Raw genomic sequence first — 25,807 nt, 5'->3', positions numbered from 1 at the left:
AAGAAGTTAGTTAACGCCGCCGCCGCTGGATCACTATTCCTATGTTGAGCTTTCTGCGACAAAAGTCACAGGCTCGACAAAAAAACTAGGAAATTGACATATAACTTCAATAAAATGTATCACAAAAACATGGATTACTTGGTAGATTGAAATCCTCAAGGACTATAACAGTCACCCAGGGTTGATATTTGCATAGATTGTATCTCAAAATAAAATATGTTTGTTTACTGGGTTCAATGTGCATTTCAGGATTTATTATCATAAGTTGATAAATGCAGTGTCAAATATTACAGACATATTCAAGATAAGATGAATATAAACCCAATTTAAACTAGACCAGCAAACAGATTATGAGCCGGTATAATAAATGCAGGTTGAAACAGTGACAGTCCATAAGATAATATGCCCCTCCCTTTATATACATAAATCCAACTCTTTGTCAAATAAGTCAAAAAGTCTTACTCTTATCACCTGGCTGCTTAGCAGAGAAGTAGCAAATATCCATTTTAAAGACTTTGGTATTAACTTTCTGGGACCAAAAAATCTCCAACAATTTTCTATACAAAGTAAGGTGAACAAATAAATATGTGCCATAACCATATACTATACACATATCATTCTTTGCCCACCTAATTTCTCAAACTACATTTTTTAGGGTATGGATATCATTAAACATGGCTGCCTTCATGATAATTAAGTCAACCATGTACGATTAATGAAATATTTTATCTTCTCTTTCTTTTATTAATAAAAAAATAATAGAATACTAGTAATATGTTGTATAAAAAATATATTTATAATTATAAATATATAAATAAAATATAGATATATTTATATCAGGTAAAAAAACAAAAACCCTTGTAAATGTTTAATGTGCTGATGCATCATGCAGAACTTAACAAAGAACAACCAAACAATTTGCTTAATATTGAAGTTATGCCTGTATATGTATGGTTATTTTTATAAACAAACATAGTTCCTACCATTTCTTCCTTTTTTTCAGCCATTTGAAAGAGAGAATTCTAGTCCTGCATTGTATTTTATAGAACACTTTGGCACTGATAATTTACCACACTTAATATTGGTAAAAATTTTGTGCTAGGTTGTTTTTTTAATTTTATTATTTAAGAAATAGTTTTAATGATAATGATTTCAAATATAGCAGGATACAGATATGTATAATAAATCCATTTAGAAACTGAGAAAATTCTCAGTAGGTAACTTTACATTTTCTCTCCTTCACTAGCCTCATACACATATCATCTATATTCTTCCACAATCAACAAATAATATTAGTTACATAGTGTGCTAGTGACCTAATACAGTATATATGGGGTCAGTAAATTCCATATGGGGTGAGAGCGAAGTCTTCAATACCGTTAGCATTAAGAAACTACTTCCATTGATCCTACAAAAGCAGATGCCAACAATAACAACTTGTTAGGTTTAAATGTGTTTTATGAATTTATTTCAATCTTCATCATCAATTTCTTCGTCTGTTGAAACCTTTATTTTTTCTCAGTACCGTTTTGTTTTTATAAAGGGACGTAACACCACTACTAACCGTGTATGAAATAAGCCCCGCCTCCCTACTAACCTAATATGGAATATACACGGTCTCCACACGGACGCTTTTAAACAATCATATTCCTAGAAATGTATAGGAGGTAAGATAATAACCTATATTATTTTTTACAAATTATACAAAACTAAATTTCTAATTCCTGATTTTGTGCTTTGATATTTAATATCACAGATTGATTTACTCTACAGCATAAACTGGCATGAGGTAGAGTTCAAGGTCAATGTTTTATATCAATACATTTTTGTGTAGCCTAGCCAAGACGCATAAAAACAGATATTATAATCAATTACATATAAACATGATCAACACTGATTTTAATTGTTCAATATGGACTTCAGCCAAAGTTGGCTGACCTGATTATTGCTTGAACAACAATAGTGGTTTCACAGATTGTAGCCAATATTAACCACAATGATGTTCAATAACTGCACTTAAGTGCCAGTCTTTGTAAGAATCAGGCAATTTAGAAAAAAATCAAAACATGGTAAAACAAAACCACTGACCTTACCATCCTATTTTGAAGTTACCCTCATCCTGAGTTAGAACTGGTTGGTCTTTTGTTTTTGCGTGTCTGGTAATTCGAGAAATCTCTAGATAACTTTTGGTTAGAATGATAATATAATTAAGGAGTTAGCTCCCCATAATTTTTAATTTTTAATGCATTTCAGCTAAATTATATCTTGAATTACCAGAACAGGCAAAGAAAACAAATTTTATATTTGTGCACCATTATACAATTTGAACATAAATTAATGTCAACTTGAGTGGGTTTTTGATTGTCATGTTTTCACCACTGCCTGATTCTTAGACAGATTGGCACTTAAATATGGAAACCATGTTGTTAAAAGGAATAAAAGTTTGGTCTTTTGTATACCAAGATGTATAAATGCTTTCAGTCTGAATCATCCCAGTCCTAAGGTGATATCTCTATCTTATAACAGATTTGATCATGTCACCATAGATAAGGTATCAGAGCTTTCCTAGTTGGTGAATAATGTTCAAATTGTTCTTTGTACCTGTAATTGAAAAGTATTCAAAATAATAGGTTGATTATCATAATCATTTGGTGGAACTAAATTATCGAAATATTCTTTATTAAGCTGAGGACAACCCATGCTTTGCAAATTTTAGGGGGGCTCAAGCCCGCCACACCCCCGCATGAATCCGCCCCTGATTACTACCTATTTTATGGTAGGGATTGTGTTGCTCAGTCTTAATTTTTCTGTGTAGTGTTTTGTGGAATTGTTTGTCTTTTCATCCTTTTTTGTTTTTCTTTGATAAAAGATTTGTGATTGTCCATTTGGTATCTTCTGCCATTTTTTCAAAACTGGTGAACAATATTGTATGAATTTTGGAATGAAATTACAAGTTACAGAGTACACAGTATAAGCAATGTATATATATATATATAAACAAGTCTAAATTGAAAACAACGTTCAATATATGTATTACCATTGATGATTATGTCTAGCTCTAGGGAAGAAAGTTGCTGAAGCAAATACTGTCCATACAAATCCCGCTGCTGACCAAGTTGCTATAGACCTAAAAGGAGATAGCATCATAAATTACATTTTATATATAGACAACAGACTTCATTTTAATCAGGAATTAATGTGTTCCATGAATGACTCCCTGTATACAAAAAGACCAGGATGAGAAAGAAAAAATTAATATCAATTCTACAAATACTGCATGTAAAATATGGAAACAGTATCAAATGAATAATTTGCAATGCAATGTCATCTTAACTCCAATATCTAACCTTAAGGATACTCCTTGCTATGACAATCCAAATTTCAGAAAACTTAAAAAAGCTAAAATTCACATTAGTTTTCAAAATGCAATAGAAAAATTAATTGAATAATTGCAGTAAAATGCAGAAGAATTTCTACAACTGGTGATGTTAAAGGGAAAGTCCGCGATTTTTTACTTATCATCTAAATATGTTCATCTTAACATAAAAAACACATTCTCAAAGTTTTAAATTTATATTCTTTCTAATAACGGAGAAAATCAAGTACTTGTAACTTTTTTGGTTGACCTACGTCACTGGGTTGTGACGTTTAAACCCGATTTGTTGAATCATGGGAAAAAATAAAATCTGTTAAAGTCTTAATTGCTTATCAGAATTTTATGTAATTAAAAGCGCACAGATCACCGTTGGTTGTAGTTAATAACCACAATATAAGAATGAAAGAAAATGAATATGTGTGTACCGTTTTATATTGATTGAATAAAACTTCCTATATGAAGTTATCTAAATATAAATATTTTCGAATTAATTTCATAAATTATTGTTGAGATTTTTTCATAAAATATCTGTTGAACACTTTGACTGATATTAAACTGAAAATATTTTACGTTTTATTTACCGTTATAACTTTGGTAACCATTTCAAGGCAAAATATTTGTGAACAGAGTGTATATATTATTTTGTAATTAGTCATTGTTTATTTATCGATTTGAGGATAATTCGTTTGAACTTTTACCTTGCAGCAATTTAGCTTCAGGCGTACACAGGTGTGAATTCAAGCGTACACATGTGTGAATGTTGTCATTTTGAATGGATTAACAGAAAGAGTATAGCGTGTTTAATACACCAAGCTGAAATACCCGATGACAATAGAGAAACAATAATTAAAATGTATAAATTAATTGAAAATAAACATTCAATTTTTTTAATTCCGGAAGTGTATTTTGAAATGGAACAATTTTCAATTACGCTCTATGCAATCAGCATAAAATTAAAATATGAAGTTAAAAGAAAATTAATTCAACATTTCCCAATTAATAATTGCACATCTGTTTAATTTACTTTACCGGAATTCTTTAACTTGTATTTAAATCTGGCGATGTTTAAATGCTAACAATCGAAAAACTATTGCAATTTAAAAGTTTTTATTGAAAAAATACAATAGTACAAAATGCATGATTTTTTATCTTCTTTTTAAAATTTCATTCCTACATAATAAATTCAACTAACAATCTCTTAGAATAATTATTTGTGAAAAGAATGCCAATTATCATTTATTTCTTTCATTATAAATCTAAGCCATTAAAATAATTGTTTATTCCGTCTGGAAATTTTTATTTTCTTTTTTTTTTCTTTTGATCTGTTTTTTGTATGAGGTGTTCTAATTATCTTTAACGCTTTGAACATATGAAAATTAAATATAATAATTTTTATATTATATTATAATTTAGTGTAATACTCTACAGGGTAGCCGTCATTAATCCAAAATAGTAATTGTAGTAATTAATGGCATAGCTTAGTAATGTATTGCTGACAATGACGATTTTAGAACAGGTTGTCTCCTTGAAACAAGCTGTACTAGTATACTTTTCCTGAGGTATAAGCGCCGTTGAAGATGAGCTCCAGATGTTCTTTCTAAAGGACAAAGCAGACTAATAGCGTATCGTTCGTTTGTTTGTTGGGTCAGGGAAGGCCAACCACTTGCCCAGAAAAACAGAATCACCATACAAGCATAGTTGTCAACACTATCAGAAAAGAGTTCCTATCGTCGGATGGGGTACACGAATGCTTCCAAGAATGAATAAGTGACATCTCTGACTCTGAACAGTCAGTAAACAAACTGAACAATGATCTACAGACATCGACCTCTTATTCTTGATATCATAAACTGCATGCATGTACGTTTATGAGAGCGATTATTTATCTTGTTCCTGACGAAAACTTAATGCCTGCATGGTTATGTATCTTGCTATACGTTTTTATTGGTTTGGTGTGTGTTCACTCAAAATCGTAATTCAAAGATAATGTTTGTGAGATGTAATTTCACTTCTCAATACCGAATTTCGTCTATATATTTCACAAGTGTATACCACTGAGAAGCGCTGTTTGTATATAATTCCTTTTTTTTTTGTGTGGACCATCGTTGTTAACAGCAATATTTGATAGTAGTCTCAGATGAAGCAGATGATGATAGTAGAAAGCAATATGAGCGTATTATTTATCTTGTGTCTGACGAAAACTAAATGCCTGCATGGTTATATCTTGCCATTTTGTATTGGTTTGGTGGGTGTTCACTCAAAATCGTAATTCAAAAATTGTGTTTGTGAGATGTAGATTCACTTCAATAACGAATTTCGTCTATATATTTGTGACAAGTGTATACCACGGAGAAGCTCTAAAGGTATATTACTCCCATTTGGTTTGGGTGTGAACCATCGATGTTTACAGCAATATTTAATGAATAAGATGATGATAGTAGAAAGAAATATGAGCGTCATGTGGCAAATATTACATAAATGTCGGACTATGAGTTATCTATCTGTTTGAAAAGATTTCCAATACAACCATATTGAGTAGGATTTTTACATGCTATAATCGAGTCGTACTAGTATACAGGCTTTTCATGTCGTCGTTTGACTCAGACACACATCTTTTACTGTATGAAAGATTCTATATATATATTAAATGTAACAATAATGAAACGTCTACAGGCAATAACTAAACGGGTATGAAGTTTTATACAGATTTATTCTTATTTACATAATCATTAACAAACTAAATAAATTGAACAAAGAAACACAGTGACACTGCGATATAACAAATGGGATACTTAATTTTTTTTTAACCATGCTATGCAGAAACTTAACACATCAAGTAAGCGCACGTGAATACCAATTTGGAACACGATGTGTGATTTTGTATAAAAATATCAAAGCGAGCAGTAACTTTGTCTAGCAAACATTTTTTTACTATGCCTCTCTTTATCTCTTTTCCTTTACAATAACTATTACCCTTTTCGTCGATCATTCTCTATGTAGTATAATTTTCTCTAATCGGTTATTTTTGTTCACTATGCCACTCTATCTCCGTTCCTTTACAGTGTCTGTTTCCCCTGTCGTTCTAATCCGTATAAAGATAGGGACATTAGACATAGAAGGAGCTCTCTTATCGTCAATAAATAAATATTTGATACTGACTATAAGTGCTGCATTACTTTATACTGCATGTTTGCCAATCGTCAAAAGCTTGCATTTGCGTGAAGAATTTTTTTTCAAAAGAAGGGTCCAGAATCATGACAAAACAGTATTTCACAATTTTTTTTAAAGATCATGTTTATAAAATTTTTAAACTTATTATTAGCAAAAATAGTGGATAATATTATTATCAGAACATCATTCATTAACAGGTGGAATTATAATTTCAAACACGCACAAGATAAATAACGTCAAACACAAATATATGTGGTTCAATAAATGTTACCTGTGCACGTCGGGTACCTCAATTAAGAAGCCATGCATGAACCTGTATAATATATTGTGTAATAGGAATTTTTAGTCGACAGGATGTCACTGGAATAACCAAGGACGTGTATCTAATATACGTCCTTAGGATAACTAACTGAATGTGTCGCTCTGACACGACATCTATCAATAATTCTGACATACCTATTATCAATTCGGGAGGAAGCCAAAATAAATATATATATAAAATAAGATAACGTAAATAAAATTTAAAAAGAAAAAAAAATATACATTTTTTCCAAACATACCAGATAGGGTCACGCATTTAACTGTAAAGTGTCTTTATAAGTGACTGTTCCGAATTGATCCCGTATCAATTTGATATAGTTAAAAGATTAGTTAAAAAACTTTTTTGATAAAAAAATTGAGATGTCCAATATTTCGATATTTACATTTCTATAACCTGGGAATATTATACTATATCAACATATTTTGTCTTAGCTAAAACCTCTTCCTAACATTGCTCCTCGTCAATATCCGTTAAATATCATAATTTAAAAATGTTATTTATCGTATAACTTTATTAATTTAAAAAATTATCTTGACTAAGTACGGAACTATTCTTTATATAAACCAATGCACTTAAAAGAGGCATACTAATGAATCTTTTGTAAATCAGTGATTGTTACAAGAACACTGCATTTGTCTTTCTTTTAATTGAAACTTTTCTTCCTCATCAAATCTATATTTTATTGAATCAACGAGATCTTATCATATAAGGATTTGATAACTATAGCTATCAGAACTGCTAGGTTATTTTGTTATTAAAAAAATTATAACTACCATCAAATCTCCCTCGAAACAAGATTGTTCAAAATGGTCATCACACATCAACTTGTGCTTGCTATAGATCATAATTATTTTCTTTTTTTGTGGGTTTGGGAAAACTATTTAGACTTTTGTCATAATCTTGTCAGACAGAACAACCGTACGCTTGATAAGACATTTTCACAATGGGTGATCATCTACGGTAATCCCCGATTGATGATGGGAGTTTTTAACGCACTGTCGGTAAATCCCTGATTCATTTCGGTCTTTGTGGTTTATAGATATCACGTGACTTTTTAGATCGAACATGCTGACAAGATGGCGATATGTCGAGAACTGATAGTGAATTTCAAAAATCGATTTTGATCTCTTTTCATAGAGAATAAAAGTTTTTTATTTATGAACATGTGGTTTTTTATGCTTAAAGAACAAAATATAAATTTTTCATTTTTTTGCGGAGTTTCCCTTTAACCAATCTCAAGTTTTAAAAAAAATCAGAAATGCTTTGTGCTGTTCAATTTACAAAATGTACCATTTTTATATTATAATTTTTCTAATTTTGTTTCATGATATCAATTTATAAGTGTTCTTACCAGCCAACCCACTCTACAAATTCACCAAAATAATTAGGGCAGGATACCAGTTCAAACAATCCTCCATATGGTATATAATATCCAGTACTTCCTTTAATGTAGAAAATAAAATGATTTTTCAGTTCAATTTACCATATCAGATATAGCTTAGATGAATTATATTTTTACAGGAGCAACAGACTTTCTAACATGCGGATTAACAACAGCATAATTTTTTTTCTTAATATTAATAACCTTGACCATTGCATTGATCTTTCTTGATAAATATGAAATGTCTTTCCAACTGATTTTTACGGTGTATTCTTATATTATCCTACAACCACTGTCCAGTGTTTAGGGTTGAGCACAAACAAAAAATGTTAATCCTGGGACATTCTTTGTGTGCCTGTTCCAAGCCTATCACCTGGCATCCAATGGTTTTTGTTTGTTGGTATCTGTGATATTTTTTTTTGTTCATTGCTGTGTTATAAATCAGGCCATTGGTTTACTCTTTTGAATTGCTTCGTGCTTGTGCCTTTTATACCTTACGTTAGGGTATGGGTTTTGCTCATTGGTGAAGGTTGTATGGTGACCTTTAATTATTCACCTCTTTGTCCTTTGGTCTATTGATAACTGTCAATCATAGCAATCATACCACATCTCCTTATTTTTAAACGGATGCATAAGTTGTTTCGAAAATTAGTAGCTTACTTTCACTGGGAAAGAAGGATATGTCTATACCTAATGTATGATTGCTGTCACTTTTGTATAATATACAAAAAAACATTAAACTGAAGAAAATATAACTCCTTCTGAATCATATCACTAAAGTACAAATTATTTATCAGCAATTTATCTCTTGTCTATTTACATAATACTGTAAATTCAGAAATTTTGTGACATTTTTTATTATTGCTAAAGATGCGACATGATAGATTTTGCAAAAATTAAAAGTTGCATTGTAAATTTTGTTAGCATTATTTGTATGCAGATTTTCCAGAAATTGTAATGATTTATCTTACATATTTGTCAATTGTTAAGAATTCACAATAATAAATGTATGCAAAAATTTATGAATTTGAAGTACTGCCATTCACAAAGTCATATCAAAGAATTTGTTGAAGCAATTTTTCCAGGCTCAATCAATTTTTTTATCTGCTTTCCAGTTTGAGTGAGAATATTTTAACCAGTAATTTTTGGTCGCCTGTTTTTGAAAAGTTAAAGAGTTGATACAAAATATGATAAATCTGTTTATGAAGTTTTCCAAATTTACATGAAATGAATTTTAAAAGAAAAAAGTTTGATTTTATGCATCCCTACTAATATCTTAATTTGACTTTTCAACTTTGTGAAAAATCCTGATCAGAGGACAAAAATAGCCTGGTAAAGCTAAAGAACTGAATCCTTAAAAAAAATATAGAGGGTAAATAAATGAACAAAAATATATAAAACTTTTGGGATTACAGGAAGATAGTTCTAAATAGAAAATCAAAATAATAGGGGGATAGCTTTCATAGAATCTGCAAGTAGATAAATGCTTTTTAAGAGAAGTCTATATCTATTTTTAATAAACTGCTGATGTATAACACAGAATTATGTGACCAATTATTTTTTAAATGTGCTATTACAGGATGGCTGAATTTAATAAATTGCTTTGCTGAGCGCAGCTGGATACGACCGCAGAGGTCCAACCCTGAACAGTTGGGTCAAAAATGGACACAATATTCCCGCTTGATACATGTCTGAATTTGGATTGTAATTAAATATTTGACACATAATAGGTTTCTGACACAGAATAAATGTAGTCAAAGAACTTATAATTAGTTATATAATTTTGAATTTATATTCAATTTTTTGCCTTCGTGCAATACACTTTGCTGTTGCGAATTGACCCACCCCCTAAAAAAAAAAATTTACCCACTTTTTTTTGCTTTTGTGCAATATACTATGCTGTTGAACCCCACACCCCTGGCCCTTTTTTAACCAAAAAATTTTCTTTTTAATTTCTTAAATCTGAAATGAGAAAAAATTGTCCCCTCCCACAATTTCTTACAGTAAGTTTAATTATAAAATGATAAGCAGATAATGACCAAGATATGGCCATTTATTGATGAAAGACAAACACAAAGCCATTCTGAATTCTATTAGATTCATTAAAGCCCATTCAGATGTAAATCTATAAGGCAAAAAAGCCAAATTTTAAAAAACCAAAAAAAGATATTGTGATCCAGAAATTTTTTTTAAGAACAGTTGAACCTTATGAAAAATATATAAGATGATAGATTTTCTTGGTTATATATATCTAATTATCTGCTGAAATAAAATGAGCTGCTTGATTCTATGAAATCCATTTAGGATGAGAAAAAAAATTCGGGTGGAGGTATTTTTAAGTCATATGTACCATCATCACCTTTCCTCTCCCGTAACGATCGTAACTTCCAGTCCGCCCATTTATTTATGATGTATCCAACAACAAACAAGACAATGCCAATAATAAATCTTGGATCACTACAAATAAATATTTAGGTAAATAATACAACATTTCAAAAAAGAATCTATTTCACATTTAAAAAAAAAATCATATAAATAAAATTAGAGGGAAAAATTATACAAAATTTCACACCAAAATCTATTTCACAGTAAAATGTTTCATATACAAAAGTTATAGTTAGTTATCTTTTCAGCTGCAAACTTATCTACACTATAAATCAACAATCATGTAACTAAACAGCAGTCACATAGAGCAATTTTCTTTTGGCAGCCAATTAATGCAATGAAAATAAGTTTAAATGCAATTTTAAACAGGATACTGTAAATTCTGAAATTATTGCGATGTTTTTATTATTGCGAAAAATGCGACAGGGTTATAATCGCAATAATTTAAACTTGCATTTTGAAATTTTTTATATGAATTAAACAGGATTTTTCTCAATATCGCAAAAATTTAAATCGCATTTTAGTCTAAAATGACAAAATCGCAATAATAAATGCACGCAATAATTTCTGAATTTACAGTACTCAAATCATTTAGTTCTGACAAGCCGTTACAGAACCAACTTTAAAAATATTTTAGATTTGAAATTTTTTACTAGCATACACTATTGAGTTACTCGTCGTTATTTGTTTTCGTGCTATTAAAGTACCATTGGATGAATCAACCATTCCCAACTGAATTTTCCATTTCTAACGTTGTGTTGTTTTATTACTGTCCTAGGTAAGGGGAGGGTTGGGCACTCACAAACGTATTTAACCTCACAACATGTGCCTATCCCAAGCTAGGAGCCTTTTATCAAGTGGTTGCCGTTAGCTGCTATCAGCTGTTATTGTTTTTTATTTATTGCTGTAGTACAAGTCCAGCCTTGGTATTTCATTTGAATTGTTTCACTTTGTGCTGGGCCTTTTATATATTAATATACAGTATGAGATTTATTCACTGCAGAGTAGAAGAGAGAATGAAAACAGGGAATGTGTCAAAGAAACAACAACCCAACCAAAGAGCAGAAAACAGCCAAAGGCCACCAATGAGTCTTCAAAGCAGCGTGAAAATCCAGCACCTGGAGGCGGGCTTCAGCTGGTCCCAAAACAATAATGTATACTAGTTCAACGAAATTGATGCCATACTGAACCCTGAAACATACAATTCACCACGACTAACAAAGGTAAGAGTTTCCCGACTTGGGACAGGCACAAAAATGCAGCAGGGTTAAACATGGTTTGTGAGATCTCAACCCTCCCCTATACCTCTAGCCAATGAGGTTTGTACCATAACCAGCAAATGTTTCCTTCAATGTCATTTGGTTTTTCTTGATAGTTGTCTCATTGGCAATCATACCACAATCTCCTTATTTTTTATAAAGAGGTCTTTTGGTTTTATCTGTGTCAATAGGTTGACGTTTCATTGGTGTATTGATGTATAAACCCCACATCTCATACATAAAAGTTATGCTAGTTGTTTTTATTGATAAATAGGCTCCTCTTTAATTTGTACTTCCTTCAAAATATATTACTACTTGGGATCAAATTCCTGTAACCCTAATAGACCATTGCCGTGGCAAATATTACCTTAAATTGACATTACCGGTAATGTTTCTTTTTTATATAAAATGTTGCATCAGTATCTAAAGATACTAATTCTCAGTATGTCAGAATAATTGATTAAAATGTACTGATTAAATCCAACCTTTATATATTCCCAAATACTTTTCATGTTTTTTAAGTTGTTGTGCCATTGTCTCATGAGGTATGATACACCATATCTGATTTTATTTGTAAATCTGTATGTTAACGTATTTGAGCTTCAGCAAAATATAATACATGTACTCACAAGAAATAATTATTGTTGTAAAAGGCTGATCCTATAAAATCTGCATTCACAAAATGGTACAAGCAGTTTGGGAAGAAACCTCCTAAAGTTATACTACAAATAGAAAGGCATCTCTAGGGTAATGTAAATTAACATGCTCAGCATGACATATACTTTATAAGAAGAAAAATATAACAAAAAAGACGTAATTTTACAAAACTAAATAAACGACTTACAATTTGAATTATTATCTCTCATCCAGTGGGAGATACGGGAAAAAAAATCACTTTTTCACATGAAATTGTCAAAAAGAATTATGCATCAATACGCTTGGTGATATTTTTTACTATGGACATTAACACTCCCCTATCCTCGAACCCTAGATCAGCCCTTCTGTTATTTTTTTGTTCTTGTTATCTCTAGCTTTCTGCTGAAAAACAACATCCATACAAATCTTGTAATTTTTATATCAGTCATCATACCAATATACATAGGTGTACATAGAAAGTGACTTAAAAATATTTTGAACATTTGTTTCATCATACAGTAAATAACAACTCTCTAATCCTATTGAGCTTAAATGAGAGCTCTGTTTCCACAATTTCATTTGGTATTTTGACAGTTTGTTTAAATACTTTTATGACGATAAGAAAACAAGCACGGCTATGAATATTTACTGCTTTGCAAAAACATAATTATACTGTAAATTCAGAAATTATTGCGTGCATTTATTATTGCGATTTTGTCATTTTAGACTAAAATGCGATTTTAATTTTTGCGATATTGAGAAAAATCCTGTTTAATTCATATAAAAAATTTCAAAATGCGAGTTTAAATTATTGCGATTATAACCCTGTCGCATTTTTCGCAATAATAAAAACATCGCAATAATTTCTGAATTTACAGTAATAATTACCCCAAAGCAACATATGGATTTCTGTATCTCATGACTATAGGATGTAGTATTCCTCTAAAAAAAGAGAAGTAAATGTTAAAATCATAGGAAGGAAATTACATGCACTACAAAGTATGGATAAATTTGGTTTTGATGTAAGATCTTTGATAGTTTTTGTTTTAATTAATCACAACCTTTTTATACTTTGAATGATTTAGAGTATACTGTAAAGACACCTGTTGATTAGTTGTTGGACTAGATGCCTTTTTTGTTTTTGTCATTGGGTTGCTATCTCACTGATGCATATATACCCCACATCTCATTTTAATCATAAAAAGATAGAGTTTAGTGACAGTCTTTATTTTATAAGTTATTGGGCATTGATGCTGTTGTTATTCAACATTTCTTATCCTAAACATGTTAAAATGTTCCATTAAAACTTTATACTCTATTATATGCTCATCGTGAAATCACACTTGTATGTCATATTCTTCTGTGCAAATAATCCCATCTCCGTACCCCTATTTATAATCTTCATAAGTAATGTGGATATTTAAAGAAAATTATATATATATTGTACCTATGAATATAATGTGCTAAGAAAAGTAACAGGAAGACATAGTTAGCATAGCCTCTGGCATCACCATAAACAAAAAACACCTAAAAAATATCATAGCATTCATGAATAAATACAAATGTACCCCGGTAATCAATTATTTTAAATATACAAAATTGGGCTATCTTTTCACATTGATAGCAATAGCAATTAAGTTTTTAATTCTATTTGGTAAGATGCAAGATATCATTTTTTTAAACAGTGCTCAAAAGAGTGAATGGTAACTTTTCAATATCTCGACCATACTTGTATAAAGCTGGAAATTAAAGTATAACTATATAATTAAAGAAAAGTAAGAAAAATTTCTTGTCAAACAGGAGCTAGGAGCTGTCGAGTTAGTTTTATTTTTATCAAAAACTTATAAAATTGATAATTCAGTAAGTAGATTTTCTAATTTGTTGCCAATGACACCAGAAAACAACCTTGTACATTGTAACTGACCCCAGACATCATGCAATAAAACCTATAGTTGCATGTCATATTTAATTAGAGTTTCAACAAAATTTCATTTACTTACAATTATAAACAATAAAACACCAGGAACAGCATCAGATAAGATATGTCCAATTCTTTGTGGTATCATTACACCCCAGTTCGCATCCTGAAATACAAAATAACATCCCAGTTAGCATACTTTCTAACACAACAATTACACCCTAGTAAACTATATTACTCCTTAAGGGGACATTTCCTCAGAAACGTAATGCAGGTTATCTGAAACGTTTAAAGAAAGACGATAGATGTTCATTGTTGGTGATAGTTCACACTAAGCAGATTGGGCAAGGATATTTGCATGTAATATAAATAGGCCAATCTATTAATTATTCAACTTCAGAAACATAGGACAGGTAACCATGGTAACAAATTTGTAAATTCAAGTCCAATGAAGTTCTGATGCAGGTTCCAAAGATTGTTAAAGAAAATATTGAAGTTATCAGTCACTCAAACATTGGTAACTGTTTATATAGTGAACTTACAGTTCTCTCATGTTTACCATATGGAGCTGGACTCAGCCACTGAACAATAAATGTGATCACTGCCAACAACAGTCCTAATATCACCAAACCATAATGTACCCAGAATCTGATAGTGTCTTGCTCATAAAAACTCCATGGAATAGCCTGTAATATAGAATTGATATAAAGGTACAGATTTGTTAAAAGTTCAGATCCAACGGTTATTAGTTTCATTAGCTGTGCTTGAAGTTCAAAGGGATTTAATCTGTTTAAAGTTAATTTTCCCCATCAATCTGAAATTCCTTCCCATGTCTTGGAATAATGGAAACCTTTCATTTTTAATAAAAAAATATTTTTTTAGCATTTAACTTTAGGGTAACATGTAAAGGCTTCCTGTTTGGGCACATTTACACGCATTTTGGGATTAAATATTTTTACTTTTGTGCGCAGCTTTTTATTACATTTGCACGCCTTCATTTCACAGGTAACACAGGTAAAAATAAAGATAAATCTTAATAAATATAACTATAGTTATTGTGAATTTTGAAAATATTTGTAAATTCAAATTATAAATTTTTCATATTGAAGTATAAAGAAAAATTAAAGTGATCATGAGAAATTCTGTATTATCTTAAGCCATTCATGTAACTTAACTGTGAAAACTATAGAGTAAAAATATTATCTTTCCTAATTTTATAGAATAGTAATTGCTTTAGTAAATAATTTAAGTCAGTTTTTTAAGTTGCATCAAGGCACCAGCATGGAGTTTCGTTTGTCAGAAACAAATCAGGGAAAATCATTAGTGTGTGATGGATTCACTTTCAGTATCGACAGAACATTTAAGTCAGGGGATATTTCATGATGGATCAATGTAAATAATTGCAAAGGTACTTCACTAGATACCCTATTTCTGCAAAGTCTTTGGGCATCACTGCTGTCAGCAGAATCCAGGCGTCCTACAAATGGCCCGTAATCATTCCATGCTCACAACAATGAGCAATTTTATTCAGCATATCCATGTATTTTTGCGTTTTATGTTTTCAAAAAGCAATTGGCTTCAAATATTCAGCTTGTTACACATGTAAACTCAGAACCTTTAATCTTTAGATTAGCCCTGTTTTTACATTTTTTTCTGTATATATTTCCAGGACTAAGTGCTTGTGCATCATGAAATGAACTTATCCTGCTAAAAAAAAATAGTTATATAAATAAGTATAATCTACCTGTATTTATTTGAGTTTACCTGTAAAAGAATGCGTGCAAATGTAATCAAAAGCTGTGTGCAAATGTAATGATTTTTGTGCATAAATGTGATACACTGTCCTATATACGTGTATATATAAAGATATCACACACAAACCCTACCAGATATGAGACTTTTAAAAGTATGATGGTGATCACTATCAACCTTTCAGTATTAAGGTGGTTGCTTAATGTGTAATGTGTTACATTAGAGACATATATTGAATATGAACTTAATATTGTTTTATTAATTGATATTGAGGCATGAACAGGGAGGTCTTTACAGAAAGAAAATCTAAAGATTATAAGAATCTTAATAAGCAGATGAGAAAGCTTATATACCATAATGCTTTTGTATCAACTGCATTTGAAGTCCCCATCAAATCAGAAATGGTCTTCATTCTTATTTTTATTTGATAACTTAAGTCATCAACATTTGTAGGATTTAAAATTGTTCGCCATGAATTTATGTCCACCAGACACTTTTTCACATTAAATTGTGTCCAAGGACATAATGTTATTATGAAATATTGCCCAGACAATATTTACCTATGACTATCGTGTCCACAGATGTGAAAACGTGTTCTTTAAAGAAAGGACGGTATTTCATATGAAAAAGTGTCCTTCACAGAAAGGACAGTATTTCACGTAAAAAAAGTGTCCCTTCTCAATACCTACAAAATGTATACATATCTTCAGTTCTTTATCTAAATTGAAGTTTTAAAATTAGCATGGGGGTTTTGTCTCTATTAAAACATGGCATGTAAACTGGCGTATTGAATTCATACAAAATGTGATCACCACCATGTGTAATTAACCTGATAGTTCTTTTCTCATTATCAGTTGAGGCTGGTGGATACTTTTAGTTGTTACCTTTATAGCTTAGATAATTGAAAATGCTTTGGAATTCAACACCTTTCATTTTTGTTTATCATCAAATTATAACTGGTTCTTAATTGGCTTGTTTTAGTAATAGAAAATTAAATATAGCTAAACCATTTCAGTGACTGTTTAATTATCTCTCTTTAAAGGACACTTTTTACTGTGAAAAAGTGTCCTCTTATTGAAAATCAACCTTTACAGGACAGAATTTAATAGTATTTTATCATGAAATTATGTCTGATTGAATGGACACTTTTTCATAGCATCGGACACATTTACATTTTTTTTGTAAATATACCTTTTCTGTGAAAAAGTGTCCAGGTGGACACTTTTTAACAGGACACTTTTATGGCTCACACAAGAGGCGACAAGAATAATATGTTATATATAATAAGATTTTTTCAAGCAAGGATTTGTATAGTAAGACTTACTATACATGTATACAAATCATTGATTCAAATCAAAATTGGGGAAAGACATATTCCATATTTCATGGAAAGTTTAAGTGATTATATGTAAGATATATGTAATATTATTGCCATCTTGAATTGCTTCATTCTGGAACCAATAGATATTAGTATTAGTATCAGGTTAATTCATTCTTATGAACTTTGTGTTATGTAAGCACAGCAGCCTCTGACATGTCTGAAACTTTACAGACTTCAATATCTGATATAAAATTAAGTGACAACATTTTTAAACGTCACTGCTAACAAAATGCCAACCTCAAAAATACCCATGTTGGTTCTGTAATAATAATCAGCTGCTTTTGCTTTTCTTCATGTTTTGAACGTCTTAATTTCCGTCCTATATTTTAACCCTGATACCAACTTCCGTTATAGATTTTGACTTTGTCTTTGTTGACAGGTCCTTTTTGGAATTAACAAACTGAACCATTATATTTAATATTATCAACTATGTATACTAATGTAAGGGGGCAATATTTTGATATTCTGGTCGGGGTAGGAGGTTTTTTTTTAATGACATGGCTGTATATATAGAATAGAATAGAATAGAATATTTTTATTTCCCAAATTACAGGGCCCATAAAGGGCATAAAATCAGATACAATTGATTTACATAATTGGTAACAACAACAATAATAGTCACTTGAAAATATATATTTAGTATATTAGCATTGGTCAGAATCAGAGCCAAAAACCACATATATATTGTGAATAAAAGAATAAAATTACATTATATGCATTCATTCTCAAATCATTTACTTGACTTAGTGTCAATATGCATACCTGATCTCCTTGATTCAAAACAGTCACAAATATAACAGCCCAGTTTTTCCATAAGAGTTACATATATCATATTGTCGGTATTGGGCACAGGCACTTGTTTTCTATCCATGGCAAGATCTACTGTCCCTATATGCTCGTAATATATAGAGGATAGTAGATCTTGCCATGGATAGAAAACAAGTGCCTGCGGTATTGGGTAAGGAACTGAAAAAATATAACCATGGCCAAAATAGAATAGATTTTATCAAAACTGTGTTATTCAAAGAAAAATAATCTCAAAACTGAATTGTGACTTTTTGTCCTGTGACTTTTTGTCCTGTCCTACATTCATATTTATAGTTTCAGGACGTATTACAGTGACAAAACATTGGTTCTTCTTCTTTTCTTCTTCTGGTATACAGTTACAGCTTCATTTATATTGAAGATTATGAACTGTTGCATGCGCGGAGTATATGATTAAAATTATATATGAACAAAAAAATTTATCTTTAAATTTGTAGAATACTTGGTGATACTTACATGAAACAAAGACAACAAGTGATTAAAAAAAAAAAAAAAAAAAAAAAAATGTGTACATTGGTATTTATAGAATTAATTTATGTTGTGGAGAACAGTTGGTGTCAACTGATCTCTATAGGTTTCAATTGTTTGACATGCTACTACAACTTGTGGTAACATGTTCCATTGGATGATTGTTTGCGGAAAAAATGACCATTTGTAACTGTCTTTAGAGGTGGATATTTGCCGAAATGTTTGGGTATGTAATTTTCTTGCTCTAGTATCTGATGGTATAAGGACTAGTGATGGAATTGCGATGAGTCCATGTATGACTTTATAGAACATAATTAGTCTGGTTTTGAGGCGACGCTCAGTGAGTGAGGGCATTGTAGTTCGTTTAACATGGATGTAACACTACTGGTGTTGTGGTAGTTGTTACATACATAACGGGCCGCTCGCCTCTGTACCATTTCTGGCTTATTTTTATATTCTGTTGTATGTGGATCCCATAAACTACAGGCATATTCAAGTTTTGGTCTCACTATGGATTGGTATGCACGGGATTTGATATTGGTGTTTGATACTTTTAAGTTTCTCCTCAGAAAGCCAAGAGATTTATTTGCATTTGATATGATGTTGTCTGAGTGATTGTTCCATTTTAAGTTAGACTGTAAGGTTACGCCGAGATATTTTGCTGATGTTACTGGTTCTAGTAGATCAGAAGTGAGCTTGATTATGACTTGCATGGGACTACTCAAAAATTGAAGTTTTGAAAGATGATTTCAAAATAGAGACAAACTATACATTAATTCATTACATTGGTTGCAATGAAATACTTTGACTTCTCTGTTAAATTAAATCTGAAAATTTCACATGTACCTGCCAACTGTTAAAACATAGACTTTTCTGGGACTATTATACTCCCAGATCAAAACGCATAGAAAATTAACTCATGTTGTTCTATGTGCATTCATGAATTAATGTGTTGTTTGTTCACTATTGAATATTTTTATATATTTGAATTCTTGGATTAGTTATTCTATAAATAATAAATGCAATATACAAGGATGAAAAAGAATACTAATTTTTAAAAAAGTAGACTGGACAAAGTATTAATATGACTAGTTTGTACCATATTTCTAATCACTTTTGAGGCCGGAGCAATTTTCTGATCTGATGCGGCCAAATCAGAAAATCACTCTGGCTTCAGAATCCCTAAAGGGATTACCATATTTCTTGTAAGTACACTGAATTTTGTACAAAAATGAGTTAAGGTGATTTTTAATAGATATAATTATTCTGTACAATTGTCTTTTCTTTGTTTCCTTTTAGCCACAGTGCTGTCTATTCTATTTTATTTATGGATTTTAATTGCTCTCTTGGTATCTTTTTTCTTTTTTATCTATTTAAACAACTTGAAAGTCATAATTAAAAAACAGTTGTGACATATTATTCTTTAATTTTGTGACTCATGTAAAGGTATAGGTGTAATACCACCAAATCATAGTACGTCACATCCGGTTGCATACGAAAAAGGGTTGAAAAAAAAAATATTCCCTTGAATTTGACAGTTGTGGGAAGTTAATCCTACATTTCATTGCAGTAAAAAATTTCTGAGTCATAAACATATATCTTGGGTGTTTCAAAGCACCATTATTTTTTTATTTGGTGTTTCTATAGAATATTTTGGAAACTTGAGGTTACATGGTTACTAAAGCTTGTACACAGGACTAAAAGGGGTGAAAATTTGATTGGTTGACTTCCAGTGGTGGTTATTTTCTTATATGCAATGAAATGTTTTGAGAAATTTTGTGAATAGTACTGGACAGGATAAAACTTTACTCATGCCAAGTATTTCTTCATTTTAAACAAAGATAAATTCTGCACAATTTTTTGAAAATGGTAAATTTAACAAAGACTAATAGGGGGAAAAACAACAGTGATATTACACCTATAATCATACATGGTACTAGTAAGAAAATGCTCTGAAGTCTGACAGCCTTTAAAAACCTTACTTTGGTCCTGGTCCCACGGTCCCAGCAAGTTCTGAAAAGGCAGCTGTAGGATGTCAAAAGATGAGCATTAAGTTTAAAGTGACTTATAGGTCCAAATGGGCCTGGTGCAATTTAAATTTTTTATCGTATTATTGATTTGTAATATTATTTATGCTACACATGTCACTATAATAAATGATCTACTTACTTACTTATAAAGCAATCTCTGCTCAACATGGTTCACGTGCAGTTAAATGTATGTATGTGTATTATCATCTTACATAATTAAGGAATATGTATATCTTTTTTAAATATTAAGATGTCTGGTGTTAAATTGGTAATTGTTGACATTTAACCCCTGGTTAACATACAGTTATATGTTCTGATGTTATACTATTGTTTCAGAAAAGGGAGAAGGTTTGGTACCATTAAAACGTTTAATCCCGCTGCAAATGTTTGCACCTGTCCTAAGTCAGGAATCTGATGTACAGTAGTTGTCGTCTGTTTATGTAGTTCAAACATGTTTCTCGTTTTTATATAGATTAGACCATTGGTTTTCCCGTTTGAATGGTTTTACACTAGTAATTTTTGGGGTCCTTTATAGCTTGCTGTTCGGTGTGAGCCAATGCTCCGTGTTGAAGGCCGTACCTTGACCTATAATGGTTTACTTTTATAAATTGTTACTTGGATGGAGAGTTGTCTCATTGGCACTCATACCACATCTTCCTATATCTAGTTATAACTTATATTTATCTATTATGAGGTATTGTGATGATGTGTCATGGTTGATCATCTTACATATATACCACTGATGATAATAGATGTAATTTAAAAGAAACAAAATAATTAATTCTCATCATCAGATACAAATTTTCAAGAAAGAATTAGAAGTTGATTTATGACATGATCACTTAAAGCACTATTGGTTAAATCATGACAGCTGGTTATTGGTGGAGGAAGCTGGATTGCCTGTAGAGATCCACCTACCTTAGGCAGGAAAACTGGCAATTCTAGTCAGTTAGGATTGGAGCAAAATGCACATACCACATGCAGTGTTCTAACTCACAACCTCTGTGCAAGTGATGGAGTAGATAAACTACTTAGACCACTTCACCACTGAGGCCCCGATTTATAACATGAAAACAGAACTTACTTTTCCCTACCTTATATTCTTTACAGATTTGATAATCTACTGGTATTGGATTTGTTTAGGTATTATGAAACTGTTCAAATTAATAATATCCTATTTGACCATCTCTAAAAAAAAGTAAAATGTTTAATTGTTTTTCAGTCCAAAAATGTGATAAGACAATATGGCATCAGTAAGTAGTGTAGAGTACAGTGAAGCAGACGGCGATATTTACCAACAGTTTTATCAGTATGATTTTGATAATGATAAGTCTTTTCAAAATGGATTACAGAAGATCAAAGAAAGACAGAAGTGTACAGAAGAAGATATTCTGAACTCTAAATTATTTTATTTCTCAAAGTATGTTAGTTGTTAAGATAAGCTGAATTTACAATAGAATGGAGTGATCTCTCCTCTTCCATAGTATTGCCATTAACCACATGTCTATAGAAATGTAAAAAAAAAGAGATGATAGCCTAGGCCTATAACACTGTAGGCCACAGTTGCCAAACCAAATTTTTTTTGTTTTGAATTTTCCAGTATAAATTTCTTGAAGGTACATGCAGATAAAACAAAAATTCTTGCATCCAGGATGACAGCATCTAAATTCACCTCTGAATCTTTTGATTTTTTTTTTATTGCTCAATCTTTAGATTCTGTGTAATGATTTGTATACTTATGTTTGTCTTCTTGTCGTCTGTTTTATGGTCATTATCAGTCATAGAATTGCAATTTTTATCGCCTGCTTGGTGGCTTCCTACCTTTTTCCTGACATGGCACATGCACATATTGAAGGCTTTTTATATATATATTTTTTTTATAATTCAACATGTCAGGACCAGGATTTTTCTGTTCCCACAAAGTTAAAGGAATTGTACATTTATTAATACTATTGTTCATCTTGAATTGGAACAAGGCATTCAACAGCGTGATCATTAGAATAGGACAATAACATGTCAAAATTAAAATCTTAGTACAAGTAATATTTGTATAGCTAAGAAATTCTTCGATAGTTTATGGTTACCAGGTTACATTGATTAATTTCAGAACATTCCATCCAGTTAAAAAGAATGATTTCAAAATATGGCTTAGTAAACAAACAGATAAAGGTTGGTTTAAGTAACTTACACATTAGAAGAAAGTTTATTTGATCGGCTAGATCTTTCCATATTTCACCATCGACAAAGAAAAATATTTCCTAGAATTTTTTTTTTAATATAGTTAAAATCAAATTGAAAACAGCTGATTACATCAATAATTAGTATTTCAATTTTGTACATAGAATATTCGTTTTTTATAGTGGAACTTGACTAACTGTCACAAGTTTTTTTGGTATCAGAATTTTGATTGAAACTTGAATTACTTCCCCTTTGTTTTCATTGCTATATTATTTGATAAGTTTGACTTGAGAACCCTTATGAATTACTAAGTGCCTTTTCATTGAACTTACATATCCATTATGTAACTGAAGTTCTTTATTTGATTTGGCTATGATAGAATGACTTGAAGGCACATTTTTCAAAGAAGAAAATCTAAATATAACAGTTTAGTAAGAGTTCACATTCAACAGTGTGATCATTAAAAAAGTATAGCAAAAATACGGTACTCAAACATAATTAATTAACAGAATGAGTTAAAAATAACTGTCATATTCCTGACTTTGTACAGGCATTTTCCAAGGAAAATGGTGGGTTAAACCTGGTTTTATAGCTAGCTAAACCACTAACTTGTATGACAGCTGTTCCTAGTTTAAAAAACAGGACAATAACATGCCAAAATTAAAATACAACATCAAGTGACCAGAAAACAAGTTGTTACAGAGATTAGAAAATTATTTGTTATACATGACCTACTTATATGATAATATAATTTAATTTTGGATGTAACGCGTCTTCCGATTGGCTGACGTTGTTTTGTTTATCAGCTCATAGACATAATTTTGTCATGTGACCGCGACGTCATCAACGTTTTTTCATGATTTACTCCGGTTTAAAATGGAATTAAGAATTAAATTATAAGAAATGACTGTAATATTTTTTCTGTCTATTTGAAATAACAAAAAATGTGGTGCACACTTTAAAATAACCTGCTACTCGGGTTATTCAGTGTGCACCACATTTTTGATGTTATTTCTTCATAGACAGAAAAAATATTACAGTCATTCCTAAATTAATAGCAACAAATTATTGTTACAGAAGAAAGTCAGAGCAGTGATAGGAGAGATGTTCATACTAAGATTATTGCAGACGAAATTAATACAAATGATAGCATTGATTGGAAGACAGCAACTACTTCTAATAATGCACAAACTGCTGGAGAAAGAAACACCAATCAAGAAATAAAAAATGCAGAACAAGGGGAGATAACTGTATCAAATATAACAGAACTACCATTAAACAAAATCATAGATGATACTTGTGACTCTAAAGAAAGTGAATTATCAGAGAATCTAGATAAAGTTTTAAGTTTAGCTGATGTTGCAGACTTTATAGAAAAAGGACTTCCATTACCTGGAATCAAGGACTTAGATATAAAACCTTTAGAAATTGACCCACACCCTTCCTCACTACAAAGAAAGCTTAAACCATGGGAAAAGTAGCCAATGTGATACAGATCAGCTGTTTGTTTGATTACTAACTCACTAAGTTTGTATTGTAGGACATATTGTAATCTGGGCCGAACAAAAAAGCTGATTTAATCAGATTATATTTATGCTTGTAGTGCAATTTTGTATGACAAAAATGATTTTGTTTATTGTGGACATCATGGATTATTAAATTGTTATCTTTATTTACACAAAGTGAAGGCTTGTAAAATAGTTGTCTAAAGATATTATTTTATTAAAGATATCATTAGGCATTATCTAGTCTAAATGAAAAAAATAATTAATTTTGAATGTTTTAGGGGGAGATAATGTTAAAAAAAATATTGTTTCAATTTAGTAATGGATTTTTCTTCTGTTTAACCTTGATACAAATATGAAATTGAGATTGATTGATTGTTATTCAATGAATGTACAGTGGCAAATATTTCATGCAAATTAAATTACAAATGTCCTATATTTTGGCATCAATTATAAGGTTTTATATAATTACAATTTTGATAAATACTGACGTTATAGCAAGCTTACCTATCTGGGACCTCATTTTAATCGTTATACATGTGTATTGGATAACTATATCTTTCTTTATATTCATCCTGCATGCTCCTTATGTTTAAGAAAAACAGATTATAACAACAATTTCCAGTCAAACTTTGTTCAATTATTTCAGCATAATAAATCAAGATTTTGTTTTAAGGTACTTTATCTCAAGACAATCTACTGTATGTCCTGCTTACTTTGAGAAAGGATAATGAATAGGAATTTTCATTGATTTTGAGACTACAATTTAATTCAAAAATTGTATAGTATATATATTTATAATTCGTCTCAAATTTAGCCCAACAATGTTTATAGATCTGCCCCCTCAACCACGAATTATATATATATATTATGGTGTCAGGCCTGGAGACTGTATGTCATAGAGTTATCATATATATATATAATTCAAAAGGTGCGGATATTTTAAAAGAGTAGATGTTTTACTTGTGTGATGAGATCATCAACATATAGAATGAAGAGCTTTCATTATTATTTCCACAAAACAAGGAAAGGCAGGAGCCTTGTAAGTGGTTGTCTATGTTACCTGTCAATTTGAAAAAAGGGAATTTTAGCAAAGATTTTGTTAATATAAAAATAAGGAGATGAGGTATGATTGCCAATGAGACAACTATCCACTAAAGTTCAAATAAAGTGGATGTAAGCAATTATAGGCAAACGTCAACAATGAGAAAAACCAATAC

General features: G+C 30.7%; 2 protein-coding genes across 3 annotated transcripts; one reads left to right on the top strand and one right to left on the bottom strand.

Annotated features, from left to right (window-relative positions):
* Positions 1-1,370: 1,370 nt before the first annotated feature.
* Positions 1,371-17,942, bottom strand: LOC127723131 (uncharacterized). 2 transcript variants are annotated; one of them, XM_052229633.1, is made up of 10 exons: positions 17,819-17,942; positions 14,991-15,134; positions 14,531-14,614; positions 13,978-14,057; positions 13,419-13,472; positions 12,524-12,616; positions 10,601-10,707; positions 8,221-8,311; positions 3,038-3,127; positions 1,371-2,601 (listed from the first exon to the last, which is right to left on the bottom strand). In XM_052229633.1, the coding sequence occupies exons 1-10, from the start codon at positions 17,831-17,833 to the stop codon at positions 2,538-2,540; spliced, it is 822 nt and encodes a 273-aa protein (XP_052085593.1). In that variant the 5' UTR covers positions 17,834-17,942; the 3' UTR covers positions 1,371-2,537. The 2 variants fall into 2 exon arrangements, with proteins under 2 accessions (XP_052085593.1, XP_052085600.1); XM_052229640.1 differs by having other exon boundaries at positions 10,610-10,707.
* Positions 17,943-22,073: 4,131 nt separating this feature from the next.
* On the top strand, positions 22,074-25,262 carry LOC127723155 (uncharacterized). Its single transcript, XM_052229654.1, has 3 exons — positions 22,074-22,324; positions 23,012-23,073; positions 24,160-25,262. Exons 1-3 carry the CDS (start codon positions 22,149-22,151, stop codon positions 24,561-24,563), a joined length of 642 nt encoding a protein of 213 aa, XP_052085614.1. The 5' UTR covers positions 22,074-22,148; the 3' UTR covers positions 24,564-25,262.
* The last annotated feature ends 545 nt before the right edge of the window (positions 25,263-25,807 follow it).

This window comes from Mytilus californianus, unplaced genomic scaffold, assembly GCF_021869535.1.
Source record: "Mytilus californianus isolate M0D057914Y unplaced genomic scaffold, xbMytCali1.0.p SCAF_1, whole genome shotgun sequence".
Classification (NCBI taxonomy): Eukaryota; Metazoa; Mollusca; class Bivalvia; order Mytilida; family Mytilidae; genus Mytilus; species Mytilus californianus.
The sequence above is the reverse complement of the archived record's forward strand: the minus strand, read 5'-3'. Positions and strand labels throughout refer to the sequence as shown.

Bases quoted from the DNA above. Each gene is read 5' to 3' on its own strand.
- LOC127723131 (XM_052229633.1), bottom strand. The intron at 13,473-13,977 runs GTACAATATATA...CTCTTTTTTTAG, and splicing joins TTAGCACATTATATTCATAG to AGGAATACTACATCCTATAG. The intron at 2,602-3,037 runs GTAATACATATA...TTTCAATTACAG, and splicing joins GCTAGACATAATCATCAATG to GTACAAAGAACAATTTGAAC.
- LOC127723155 (XM_052229654.1), top strand. From the start codon at position 22,149: ATGGCATCAGTAAGTAGTGTAGAGTACAGTGAAGCAGACGGCGATATT. The intron at 22,325-23,011 runs GTATGTTAGTTG...GATTAATTTCAG, and splicing joins AAATTATTTTATTTCTCAAA to AACATTCCATCCAGTTAAAA. The intron at 23,074-24,159 runs GTTGGTTTAAGT...TTATTGTTACAG, and splicing joins TAGTAAACAAACAGATAAAG to AAGAAAGTCAGAGCAGTGAT.